This window comes from Pseudopodoces humilis, chromosome 23 (assembly GCF_049639895.1).
Source record: "Pseudopodoces humilis isolate 2021_Gansu_Grassland_sample_001 chromosome 23, ASM4963989v1, whole genome shotgun sequence".
Lineage (NCBI taxonomy): Eukaryota > Metazoa > Chordata > Aves > Passeriformes > Paridae > Pseudopodoces > Pseudopodoces humilis.
The window spans coordinates 9,219,664-9,232,843 of record NC_142222.1 but is presented as its reverse complement, the minus strand read 5'-3'; the positions used below and the strand labels follow the sequence as shown (position 1 = coordinate 9,232,843).

The following is a 13,180-nucleotide window of genomic DNA, read 5'->3' as shown; positions in this document are numbered from 1 at the left end:
GCAGAAACTGGGGACAGGACACAAATGAACAGCACCAATCCCTCCTGGCAGAGCCAACATCCCCTCTGTGCCAGCTGGGCTGGGGCTCCACGGCCACAGCCACGGGTGGGACTGGGACAGGGACAGGGACAGGGATGGGACAGGGACAGGACAGGGATGGGACAGGGACAGGGATGGGGACAGGGACAGGGATGGGACAGGGATGGGACAGGGACAGGGACAGGGACAGGGACAGGGATGGGGACAGGAACAGGAACAGGAACAGGGATGGGACAGGGATGGGACAGGGATGGGACAGGGACAGGAACAGGGACAGGGATGGGACAGGGATGGGACAGGGACAGGAACAGGGACAGGGATGTGGACAGGAACAGGAACAGGAACAGGGACAGGAACAGGAACAGGGACAGGAACAGGAACAGGGACAGGGATGGGACAGGAACAGGGATGGGACAGGGATGGGACAGGGAGAGGAACAGGAACAGGGACAGGAACAGGGACAGGAACAGGGATGGGACAGGGATGGGACAGGGACAGGAACAGGAACAGGGACAGGGATGGGACAGGGACAGGGATGGGGACAGGAACAGGAACAGGGACAGGGATGGGACAGGAACAGGAACAGGGACAGGAACAGGGATGGGACAGGGATGGGACAGGGATGGGACAGGGATGGGACAGGGACAGGAACAGGGACAGGGATGGGACAGGGACAGGAACAGGAACAGGGACAGGAACAGGGATGGGACAGGGATGGGACAGGGACAGGGATGGGACAGGGACAGGGACAGGGATGGGACAGTGATAGGGACAGGGATTGGAACAGGGATGCGACAGGGACAGGGGACAGGGACAAGAACAGGGACAGGAACAGGGACAGGAACAGGGATGGGACAGGGATGGGACAGGGACAGGGATGGGACAGTGATAGGGACAGGGATTGGAACAGGGATGTGACAGGGACAGGGGACAGGGACAAGAACAGGGACAGGAACAGGAACAGCTTCCAGGAAAATCCCAGCACCGCTGGTGTGGCAGGGAACAGGAGCCACAGCCCCTCGGGGTGTGACAGTGCCAGCAGGGAGCCCACACCTTCCCCCTCTCACTCCTGCCAGGGAAATCATTGCTTTATTCTGAAATAAGGAATGTCTGGGATGGGCCCCAGGGTCAAGGAGAGAAGGGGGATTTTAGGGCACTGTGTGTGCTTTGGGATGTGAGCAACTCCAAAGGAGCTCAACAACCCCTTGTGGGGTTTCACACACATGCAAATAAATAAAAATTATATATATTTATATACACACACACAAACCAGAGTTTCCATTACTTCTAATTCCATTCCCAGCCATAAATTACAACCTGCAGCCCATTAATTAAACAGTTGTAGGGGAAGTCCAATTTCCTTCATGGTGCCACAAAGGCCATTTCAAAGCTCCTGCACTGGCTGATAGCTGCTTAAAACCAGAATTTTCCAGGGGTTTCACTAATTGGATGTACCTTAAAACAAAGGAATTGCCAAGAACTGGCTCTCAGCTGAAGAGGGAAGGGACAATGTGGAGAGGGAGGAGCAGGAAGGATGAAAAGGGCAAGCTGCAGGCAGCCAGCAAAATTAGACTTCAGAACTTCAGGTAGGGAAAGAAAACATGGTTGAGTTTAATCCCAGTAACACTGAGGGGAAAAGAAATAAAAATAAATAACTCATTCCCAGCCAATCACCCTGGAGCCCAGGGCCAGCAGGCAGTGGCAGCCCGAGCCAGTTTCTCACACAACATTGCACTTCCAGGTGCACATTTCCAGCCACAAAGTGCAAAAGGCAGTTGGTGCCATTGAAGAGAAGAATGGGGTGTTTGAGCAAGAGCAGATTCTGCTTAGCAGGGACTCCATCAGCCCCAGGGACTGATCTTTGTTTAAGGTAACCCAGAGTGGGACTCTCTCCACCCCCAGATGGTTCCCAGCTCCTCAGGCTCCCGGCTCAGGCTCAGATGAACTCTGGCATCACTTATTCCAGGGTGACTGTGGAGTGAGAACAGGATTTTTATGCTTTCCCACTCCTTGAACTGTACATTTTTTCAGCAGAAAATGAACCTCCTTGAGCCTGCTGGGCCCCAGATGCTCCAAAACTTTTGGAGAGGCAAAAGGAGTGCTGGAAAGCAAATTCCAGCCAAGCTGAAATGGCTCATTACCACAGCACTAATTGTTTTCTTTACCCCATTAGTCTGGGTTTATTCTGCTGGCTGGAAGAGAAATAATCCCACAATGGGTTGGGTTGGAACAGATCATAAAGATCATTATTATGATCAATATTATTATATTATTCCAACCTTCCACTACCCCAGGTGCTCCAACTCCCATCCAACCTGGCCTTGGGAAGGAAATACTCAGATTGTGTCCATGGTTGCTATTTACCTTTGTCTGGAAGATTTTATTTTAAATTACAAATTTCACTTTTTGTTGTTGTTGTTGTTGTTTCAAATTGCAAAAAAATTCAACTTTTCAGCATTTTCAGTTTACAAAGATTTCCAATTCCTTTCAAGGCTTTTCCTTGCAGCTCTGTCAGGATGATGGGGATGCAGCTGGGAACACTCCCTGTGATACCCGAGGTGTTTTTATCACTGGAGAGCCAAGGCCACAGCCCCAGGCTGTCCCCTGGGGTGGCACCTGGCTGTGGCAGTGCCAGCCTCACCTGTGGGCCCCAGCCATGGCACGGGTACAGGATTGCTGTGTGGTTCTCCTGCGGGCCCTGGTCCAGACACACGTCCTTGGCCTTGTTGTTCCTCAGCTGCGAGGGGAAAAAAGCAGAGTTAAGGGAAAAAAGGGGCAGAGTTAAGGGAAAAAAGGGGCAGAGTTATGGCCCCAAAAGGGCAGAGTTATGGCACAAAGGGAACAGAGTTATGGCCCAAAAAGGGGAAGAGTTAAGGAATAAAAGGGGCAGAGTTATGGCATAAAAGGAGCAGAATTATGGCACAAAAGGGGCAGAGTTATGGCATAAAAGGGGCAGAGTTATGGCACAAACAGGGGCAGAGTTCTGGCACAAAGGGAACAGAGTTATGGCCCTCTCTTATCAGAGATAAGCAGGAAAGTGATGCTCAGCCCTCTTGACCCTCTCTAACTCTCACTGCTCTATCACCAGGAACAATCAGGCAAAGCAAACTTACAGAGCACTAAACTTCTCATTAAACCCAGGCCTAATGAGGGCTGTTTAATGGACTAATCCCCATTCCAAGGGGCAGCATCCCTGGACACAGCTGGCTCTGTGTTTGCTCATGGGTGGTGGGGACAAACCCAGGTTTAGGCTCCCAGAAGCCTGAAATCAATGCAGAACCCCAAAATCAATGCAGAACCCCTCAGATTTCAGTGAAATCTCAAAGTGCTCGACAAGGCAGGGAAAAAAGCCCAACTCGAACAAGGATCACCTTGGAATCATCACATCCTTGTTCCAGCTGGGTTTTGTTCCAACTCAAACCATTCTGAAATTTCATTTTCTATGAAAATAGAATTTTTTGGGAGGTTTTAGCTTGAAGGCCTTTAGTAACTTTGATAACAAACCCTTCCTAAAATGAATAACCCATCCAGGGTGCCCAGGCTTCAAGGAGCCTACTCCAAGTGCCACTGCTCCATCAACTCCATTGCAGCAGAGTATTTGTTATTAGCTCCCATAAATTACTCTTTCTATATTCCCAGAATGGTTTCAAAGGCAGCAGAGATTGAATTAAGTCCCCTTATTTTATCTTGTCCTTAAGCTGTTGTGACAAGGCACTGAATCCTCCAGAGACCTTGTCAGGAATTAGGCAGAGTTTGAGTCACAGGGTTTTAGAAGATGCCTGTGTATTAAAAATACGAATACAGCTGCTTAATCCATGGAGTCATAGGAAATATGGGTAATTTCTGCCAATTCACTAAATGATGTATTAACATTTTTACTTCATTCAGTCTTCAAGATCAGCAGCAAATCCCCAAACTGGTTTTTAGAAGAAACTGGGAGCAGATTTATACAAATTTAGATAATTACACAGAAAAAGTCAGTTTTGATCCAGACTCCTCTCCTTTGAGGCTGTTTCTCATCAGGGACTGTAAATATTAGCAGGCTGAGCTAAGGGACTAAATTACCTCTCCATAAGCAATGGTGTTGTTGTATCTCCTCATTTCTGGATAAACATGGTCCAGGTACCACTGGAAATTTTTACACTTCAGGCTCTTCCTCAAGGCTTTCCTCTCAGAAACATCCCCAATGTCAATCCCTGGGTTCTGAAAAACAACAGCAGGAATGGTCACACTTCCAAAAAAAAGGTAAAAATGAAAGTATTTCACTGAGCTTTGAGATCCTTTCCAAACTGCCTGGCAGTGGTTGAGTGACTCCAGGAATTCTGGGATGTGTGTCCATGTGAAATCATCAGAAGGAAGATGTGGGTTCCAGAGCCATGGCAAGAGGGGGACACCGACTTCTTGCTGGGTTTTGAGGGCCCCCTTGCAATGGCCACGGGCTGATGTCCTCGGGGATAATTTACAAGAGGAGCCAAAGGGAGAAGAAAAGGTTTGGAGGAAAGTTGGGAAGTGCAGTGAAACAGTGGGGAGTCTCCTGCCCATTCTCCTGGGTTTGGATCCGTGTGACAAAGACTGATCTGTATTTTTAAACGAGGTATTTTTAAACGATTTCTCCTCCTGTTTGGGTTCTGAGGCACGGGACTTCCAGGAGAGTTTAGCAGCAAGAAGATATGAGAATTTAAAAGATGGAAATGCAAACCCTGGCTGGGCACCGAGCACCAAACCCTTCCCTGACCCCACTGAGACACAACCCAGAGGAAGGAAGGGGTGAAAGGTGCAAAACAAATGGGAAAAGAATGAAGGAAAGAGAGAAAGGTTTAAGATTCAAACAAAGCAGAGGCAGACAGCTGAGAATGAAGTATAAAAATTGCATGAGAAGAAAAGTTGAGGCTGAACCTCAGCAAAATGTCTTGGCAATTTGGGCAGTTCCAGGGTGGAATGGTCTCCTTGGAGACACGGCAGAACCCCACTGCTCCTGCAGACAAAGCTGTCCCCAGGGAAAAACCCTGCAGGAGCAGGGAGCAGGGCTGGAGAGCTGCTCCCCTCTATTCCACCCTGGGATCTGGGGAGCAGGGCAGCCAAAGGCAGGCACACAGCAGCCCCTCCACTGCCTGGGCTCCTGCTCTTGCCTTTCCCAGCGGTCATTAAACACAACTGGGAAAGCAATTTTCCATTACAAAGCTTGTAATGATCTCCTAATGAATTATTCACTCTGTTTTAGAGGAGACACCGTTTCAGTGTGCCCCTGGTAACTGAGAGGTAAAAATAAAGATGATTGTGTGGAGACAGGCAGGACAGGCTGAGCTGGGGCTCAGAGCAGTCAGGGAGAACCTGGGATGGGCAGGGCAGGGCTTTGCCTTGGCATCAGAAAATAATCCAGTGCATATCCATAAAACCTCCCCCATCCAACAAGGCTTCCCTCAAATTCAATCTTTATTTGATTGGGAAAAAACCTGTATAAAAAACTCAAAAAATGGATTCTGGGGAACCCAGACCTATTGGGAAGACTTGTATATAAAAATCTCAAGTTGATTTTGGGTCACCCAGGCCTGTTCCCACCCCCAGTGCTGATCCATGTGACGCTGCCTTTTCCAAGCCCAACAGGATGGATTTTAATCCTTTCTGCAATGCTCCAAAGCTGTTCCTGAGCAGGAGGATGGTGCCTCACCTCAAAAAAGAAATCAGCCCAAAGATCAGGATTTCTGATCCCTGCCCACGAGCATTTGGATCTTGAAGCCTCTTTTTAAGATCCCCGAACTCCCTCAGCCCTGGAGGCATCTCCCCCTCTCCCAGTCCCTGGAGTGGTGCCTGTCACAGCCAGAGCCCTCCTGCAGCTCCCTGGGAAAGCAGCTTTTCTTCCCATCTCTATTCCTTTATTTCCTGCTATTTTTGTGCCACCTGGCCCCAGGATCACACACCTGCAGCTCCTGGCCCTTCCCAGGCTGTGACTGCCATGGCTCCAAATGCCAGCAGCTCTCCCCAGACATAACCTTTCCTCAGAACGCTGCAGCAGCAGCTCAGATTGTTGTGTTTTCCTGTTTTTCCAGAGCAGACAGCAGCTGGGGATGCTCCCTCAGCAGCTCTTTGAGCCTTGGCCAAGCAGGAATATTTTGTGTTCAGTAATAACAGCAGCCAGGGGGGCTGGACACTTGTGGCACCAGTCTGAGCTCACAGTGAAACTGGGCTCATTCACCTTCTCCTCCCAGCCATGGCCACCTCCCTGCTCCTCCTTCCTGGAGCCTCTGGAGCTCTCCCAGAGGTGAGGGAAAGAAGCAGGGAGTGATCCCTGTGCAGGATGTGTCCCTGGACATTCTCACCTGGACCTGCTGGTGGCACCTCGTGGTTTTCCAAAGATTCCCCAAGCTGTGACGTGGCAGGATTTACACCAAAATTAATGTGCCAGATCCAAAAAAACCCTGACCTTGCTGGGCAGGAATCAAAGGGACCACCAGAGCTCTTTAAGGAGAAGGTTTAAGAGGAAGGGGATCCCCTTCTGTGAGCCACCAACCTCCAAACCCTTACCTTTGAACTTCCCAGCACTGGGGAAAGCAACAGTGCAGCCCCTGGGCCACCATCCCTCGGGAGCTGTGGGAGGGCTCAGTGTCCATGAGCTGGGAACAAACCCGAGCTGGACATGGAATAAACCTGAGCTGGACATGGAATTAACCCGAGCTGGACACGGAATTAACCCGAGCTGGACATGGAATTAACCTGAGCTGGACATGGAACAAACCTGAGCTGGACATGGAATTAACCCGAGCTGGACACGGAATTAACCCGAGCTGGACATGGAATTAACCCGAGCTGGACATGGAATTAACCCGAGCTGGACACGGAATAAACCCGAGCTGGACATGGAACAAACCTGAGCTGGACATGGAATAAACCCGAGCTGGACACGGAATTAACCCGAGCTGGACATGGAATAAACCTGAGCTGGACATGGAATAAACCCGAGCTGGACATGGAATTAACCCGAGCTGGACATGGAACAAACCTGAGCTGGACATGGAATAAACCCGAGCTGGACATGGAATAAACCCGAGCTGGACATGGAATAAACCTGAGCTGGACATGGAATTAACCCGAGCTGGACACGGAATTAACCCGAGCTGGACATGGAATTAACCTGAGCTGGACATGGAATAAACCCGAGCTGGACATGGAATTAACCTGAGCTGGACATGGAATAAACCCGAGCTGGACATGGAATTAACCCGAGCTGGACATGGAATAAACCTGAGCTGGACATGGAACAAACCTGAGCTGGACATGGAATTAACCCGAGCTGGACACGGAATTAACCCGAGCTGGACATGGAATTAACCCGAGCTGGACACGGAATTAACCCGAGGCACTAACGATGCTGACTGATGTGGGTCATTGCCAGCTAACCAGCCTGCAGACACACTCCATCTGCAGAGCAGTGTCAGGACATCCCCTCACGCTGCCTGAACCCTGGGGGGCAGATAAACACCAGGTTTAACTCTCAGAACCACGCTAAAAAGGCTGTGGGAACAGCAGGAATCCCTCCAAAGGCTGCAGCTTCTGGAGCCTCTCCCCGAAAGCTGAGGGGGCTCCGCTGGGCCCGAGGCCCGGGGGTTAAGGCTGTGCTCAGGGGTGCTAACGCTCCATAATTCAGCTTTGAAGCCTCAGTGACCCCCAGGCCAGGCCGTACCTCCAGGGGCAGGTTCCAGGCGATGTACACGTGCCACTTGTAGTCGTCCATCCACACCTCGGCCACGCGCAGCGCGTTGCGCTTGGTGTAGAAGCCGATGTTGTTGTTGTAGGGCTTCTTCTTGCGCTCGATGTGGGCCACCCTGGAGCAGGGCAGCACCTCCATGCTGCCCCCACACAGCCACACCTGCAACACAGCCACAGGAGGAGGAGGAGGAGGAGGAGGAGGAGGAGGAGGAGGAGGAGGAGGATTCAGCATTACCCCAGCCAGCCCAGTGTCACATCTCAAACAAACCAGGTGTGGCCTCTGCCCAACACCGAGACACACAGGGAGCACCTGTGGGGTTGGAACTGCAGCATCTTGATGTCCCTTCCAACCCAAACCGCTCCTGGATTAAGCTGAGCCCAAAGCTTTAGAGGGATCGGGTCTCTTCCTCACCCAGTGAAGGATCCAGGGCCTCGTTTCCTCCCAAATGAAAAGCATTAGTGACTGGAATAGTTCAAACAATTCCAAGATCCCCTCCTGCAGAAGGGATGAGTCAGTGAAACATATGGCAGGGACAGATTTCTCCCACTTGAAAACATTTGTTCATTATTGTTCTTCCACGTGCTGCTTCAAATTCCCTTAAATCACAGTCTACAAGTTAATGAAACCTTGTAAGATCCTCTCTTGATCTCACACACAGGGTTTGCAGGAAGACTCGCCATACCTGGCTTCTTCCCTGCCTGTTTGCCATCAGCAAGAGGTTATTCACCCTCAGACAGGACTGCAGCCCCCGGGCAGCCGTTCCCAGCCGGCCTGAGGCTGCTCTGGGATATCATTCTGCACTTACTGCAACACCCAGCGTTCCTGGGATCCCTTCCAGCCTCACCACCTCTCCTCCCATCTGTGGGCCCTCGTTTTCGTGGGCCCTGCTCCATTCCCTGTTCCAGCAGGAGGCTGGAGCGGTGCCTGCTGTCCCCTGTGGCCCCTGCAGGGTGGGGACAGCAGGTGACAGGTGACAGCACAGAGGGGACACCTTCCCTGGCTCCCCCCTGCTCCTCACGCTGCTCCCACCTGCACTGCTACATAAACATGCAGAAAAATCCCTCTGCACTCCTGCTCTGCCTTCTGACCTTTCAGAGCACTTTAAAGACAATTTCACATCCCCAGAGTGGATTCAGAGCTGGGCTCTCACAGAGGGACCTGCCTGTCCCTCCCCTCCTCCTCCCACCCCAGCCAAGCCAACAAGGTCCACTCAAGGTTTGTGACAGGCCACGGGCAAAGCAAATCAGAGCTGAACTAGGCAACCCCAAAGAAAAAATCTATTTTAAAAGGAATATTCCTAAGGCACAAACTGCCTGTGTGTCTTGCCTGCTCAGTTCTTTACCTTCTCAACATCTTGGTGAAACAGAGGAATGAGCTCTGCCCTCAGGTACTCCCAAGGCTGCTGGGCTCAGCCACTAGAGTGGATAAATCTCCCAGTCCAGAGTGATCCTCAGCACCTCCTCATTTTGTACTTTTGGGGATCTCTTAGGTTTCATTGGCCAGGTGTTCCCTACAGGAGGGGTCAGGAGCAGCCCAAACCTTGATCACAGAATCATGGAATGGTCTGGGTTGGAAGGGACATTAAAGCCCATCCATTCCCACCCCAGCCATGGCAGGGACACCTTCCCCTGTCCCAGGTGCTCCAAACCCCATCCAGCCTGGCCTTGGGCACTGCCAGGCCCACTGCAGCTTTGTCATTTTAGTGCTCCCAGAAGTTAATTTTTTTTTAAAAAGAGGAGCAGAGTATTTTTAAATCCCATCTTGGAGAGATGCTCTCCCAGCTGAACTCCCAGGCTGTGCTGGAGCCCAGACCTGCCTCCTGAGCCACCATCTGGCTGAGAGCACATCCCTGCAGAGCACTGAGCTCCAGAGAGGTTTGGAACTATCGTGGAACAAATCTGGGTCTTCCTAATGAGTTTAGAGCTGAAATTCCTCAGTGCTCTGATGTTATCTGCTCAGCCTTGGCAGCGTGACAAGGACCTGATTATGTTGTAATAGCATAATGCAAAGATTATTACAGACTCATAAAAGACGAGTGCCTCAAAAACAGCATCCACAATACCTGGAGGCCCTGCAGAAGGAGCTGAACATGCTGGGCTTTGTGCACTCCTAGCACAGAAATTACCTGCAGGATCTGACCCTCATCTGCTTGCAGGTTGCTCTATTTTTTATTATTTTATTGCCAGTAATGTACCAAAAGCATCTTGATCTCATTTTCCTATTACCATTTCTGTCAGAGCTGTAAAAATAAGCCAGCATAAATAGCTCCCCAGGATTTTGATCTATTTTTCATGCACAAAAAGCCTTTGGAGGAAATGATCCACAGCTGGTTCTGCAGCCTAACTGGATTCCATGTGGGGAGTGGCAGGAGAAGGGGGAAGGAGCACTGGAACCATGAGAGGAGGTTCTGAAACAGAATTATTGATGCAGAGAGAGGCAGCTGAGGGATGGAGCAGCTCCTGAACTGACAGTACCCAGCTCCATGGATCTGCTTCCAGCCTTTGTGACTCCAGCACATCCCCAGCGCTCTGTGATCTGTAATTACAGATATTCCCACCATTCCTGATGGGAAGGTGCTGGGAGGTCACTCCTCCCCTTCAAACTCTGCCTCATCTCAGGGAGGATTTCATCTTGCCCTGAGCTCCCCTCAAGCTTTGCTCCTGTCTCTCCCAAGCACTCCCAGTCACTCACACGTCTTGAGCCAACTTTCATTAAACTGAGATTAAAAGGACTTTCTCCACAGACAAAATCATAAAATGGAAAATGTCTCATTTCAGCTTTTTCCTCCAAATCCAAGCTTTGCCATTCAAGGGCACCCAGCACTAATAACTTGTCTGCTGAAGCAGCTCCTTCCATTTGATTCCTTTCAAACAAGGACAGAGGCTGCAAAGCCCAGAGCAGGCACAGGACACGTGCTCAGGCACAGATTTACAGCCACGAGTGCTCAGACCCCAGGGAAGGGCTGGGGCTGGGTCAGGGCAGGTTTAGGTTGGATTTTGGGAAGGTTCTTCCCCAGAGGTGCTGGCACTGCCCAGGCTCCCCAGGGAATGGTCCCAGCTGAGGCTGCCGGAGCTCCAGGAGAGTTTGGACATGCAGGGATTGTTGGGGTGTCTGTGCAGGGCCAGGGGTTGGTCTGGATGATCCCTGGGGGTCCTTTCCCACCCAGGAGATTCCATGATCCTATGACATGATCTGTGATACCCCACTGCACCAAAGGACATCAGCATCCCTGCTCTGCTCTCACACTTTTCCCTGACAGGGATTTGCTGTGAATTCAGTCTGCCCATGTCTGAAAAACAGAGATGAATCAAAAGCATCTGAAAACTTTATCTTTAAAAATCTGGAATGTGGTGATTCCAGTGAAATTCTGCCAAAAAGGAAATGGAGCATTTCAGCAGAATGGATGGAGCCTCATTTAGAGTTCATCAGAATGGAGGGTGTCTGCATTTCTGGGTTTGCATGGAGCTCAAAACTCTCAATAATTGATAATAAAAGTGAAATGGAGCAAAATTTCAGATCTAGTGAAACCAAACATCCTCATTAACTCTACATTTCTGAACTTCAGTTTTGGAAACTTTTCAGGGTATTTTTCTGAAATGCATCTGCAAATCCAAATAGAAATGATGAGTTTTGGAAAGCAGAATGTAGGAAGTGAACAGGGAAAAAGGGACAATGAGCAATGCTGTGTCCTCAGGTCACACCAAAATTATGACTCATTCCTTGCTCATTTGTTTAGGTTTCAACACTAATTGTTATTAGTCCCTAATTCATCAGCATCCCTGGGCTTGGCACGAGTGTAAAATAACAAATATAGAAATTTCTTGTGAACACACAAACCCAAAAGAGATGGAAACAAAGCAGAAAATCAGAAAATCCCACTTTGATTGCTCTCATTTATCCCTAAATTTTTCTGCTGAGAAGGTGCTCATTCCTGCAGCCTTGGGGATGATTTTGGTGCATCCCTTTGCTCCTGCAAAGTCACACAGGAAAAGAACTTCTCCAGCTCTGCTCACGTTTTGCAAGTCATGCCAGCATCTTAAGGTTATTTTATTTATTTGATTTTATTTTCCCTGTGAGTCACCAGGCAGCCTTAAAGCCACTGCAGGATGTAAAGCAATGAAAAACCTTTAACCAAATTCCTTTTAAAATGAGACCTGGGCCATGTTCTGGCTCCACTTCAAATTACACTTGCAAAGTGTGAGCCAAAGGAGAATGGAAGCAGTTCCAGAAGCCCTGGGCACAATCCCAGCCCCTGAGCTCAGCCAATGCCATCAACAGCCCCCACCAGGGCTGGCAGCCCTGCCACAAAATGCTGGCAAAACTCTGTGTTTAATTAAAAAGCTGCATTCAGGTGCAAAAGGAGCTGCTCCTCTGAGGCTCCGGGACTGGGAACCCCCCTCTGCTCTTCACTGGTTTAACTGGGAGCTGCTCACCGAGCTCCCCTGGGAAGGAGCCCTGCCAAGCACAGTGCTCCACATCCTGCTGCAGCAGGAATAAATCCTGCCTGGAACTCATCTTGCTCCTCCCTGCCATGGACAGCTCAGACAGGACAGGCTGGGGTTCTCCTGCTCCTCCCTGCAATTCTGGGGTGTTCCAAGCCTTCTGTCTGAGGGCAGAGACTCCTTCCACCACCCAGTGGTTCCCCTGAGTTTTCAGTGGAGGGTTTCTTGCTGAAAGCACCAGGACAGAGCACTGAGTTCCTGTTTCCAGCCCAGCTCAGAGCCCACGGAGCTGCTGGAAGAGAAAGGCTCAGGTGTGGTGTCCCCAGAGCTGCCCCAGCCCGGGGGAGCAGAGCACAGGTACAACACACACAGCTCTGTATCAGTGTTCAGTGATAATGGGGCTTTGTGTGTGCTCAGCAGGCATTTAATAACTCACCTTGTTCTCATTTGCTCTGTGCTGTCTGTCATGGTTTGGGTGCTTTTAAACGTCTTCAGAGCTATTTAGAATTACTCATCCTTCTGCAGCATGAAATGAGAATCTGAGCTCCAACTGCTGGGATAGAGCTTGTCACTGATGGGTTTCATCTCCTCTAATTACTGCTGAGACAGATGTCTCCTGCACAGAGCCGTGACTCAGCTTCCCAGGGACCCACACTCCCTGTGCCCCAGAAAAAACAGCAGGAAAAACTTCTCCTTGTGCTTTCAGCTGCCAGAGGGCAGGGTTAGGTGGGATATGGGGAGGGAATTGTTCCCTGGGAGGGCACAGGTGCCCAGAGCAGCCCCTGGATCCCTGGCACTGGAGCACCTGGGACAGTGGGAGGTGTCCCTGTCCCTGCTGGGGTGGGATGGGGTGAGCTTTAAGGTCCCTTCAAACCCAAAGGACTCCAGGAATCCATGAGGGTGTTTGGGGGTGATCCTCTGCCCAAACCCCAGCCTTGTCCCGGGTTTTATGCTGGCCAGGAGTCCAAGGCCAGCCTGGAGAGAGAGAATGGGG

The 13,180-nt window shown here is 50.4% G+C and overlaps 1 protein-coding gene across 2 annotated transcripts in view; it reads right to left on the bottom strand.

Moving 5' to 3' along the window:
* Positions 1-13,180, bottom strand: part of GALNT17 (polypeptide N-acetylgalactosaminyltransferase 17) — a 99,193-nt gene that overhangs the window by 4,823 nt on the left and 81,190 nt on the right. The window contains exons 7-9 of one of the 2 annotated variants that reach the window (XM_005525885.3): positions 7,718-7,903; positions 4,105-4,242; positions 2,681-2,776 (exon numbers count right to left, since the gene is read on the bottom strand). In XM_005525885.3, the coding sequence (XP_005525942.1) occupies positions 2,681-2,776; positions 4,105-4,242; positions 7,718-7,903 (420 nt within the window). The remainder of the gene's footprint in view (positions 1-2,680; positions 2,777-4,104; positions 4,243-7,717; positions 7,904-13,180) is intronic. The other variant, XM_088066272.1, reaches the window with a different exon arrangement.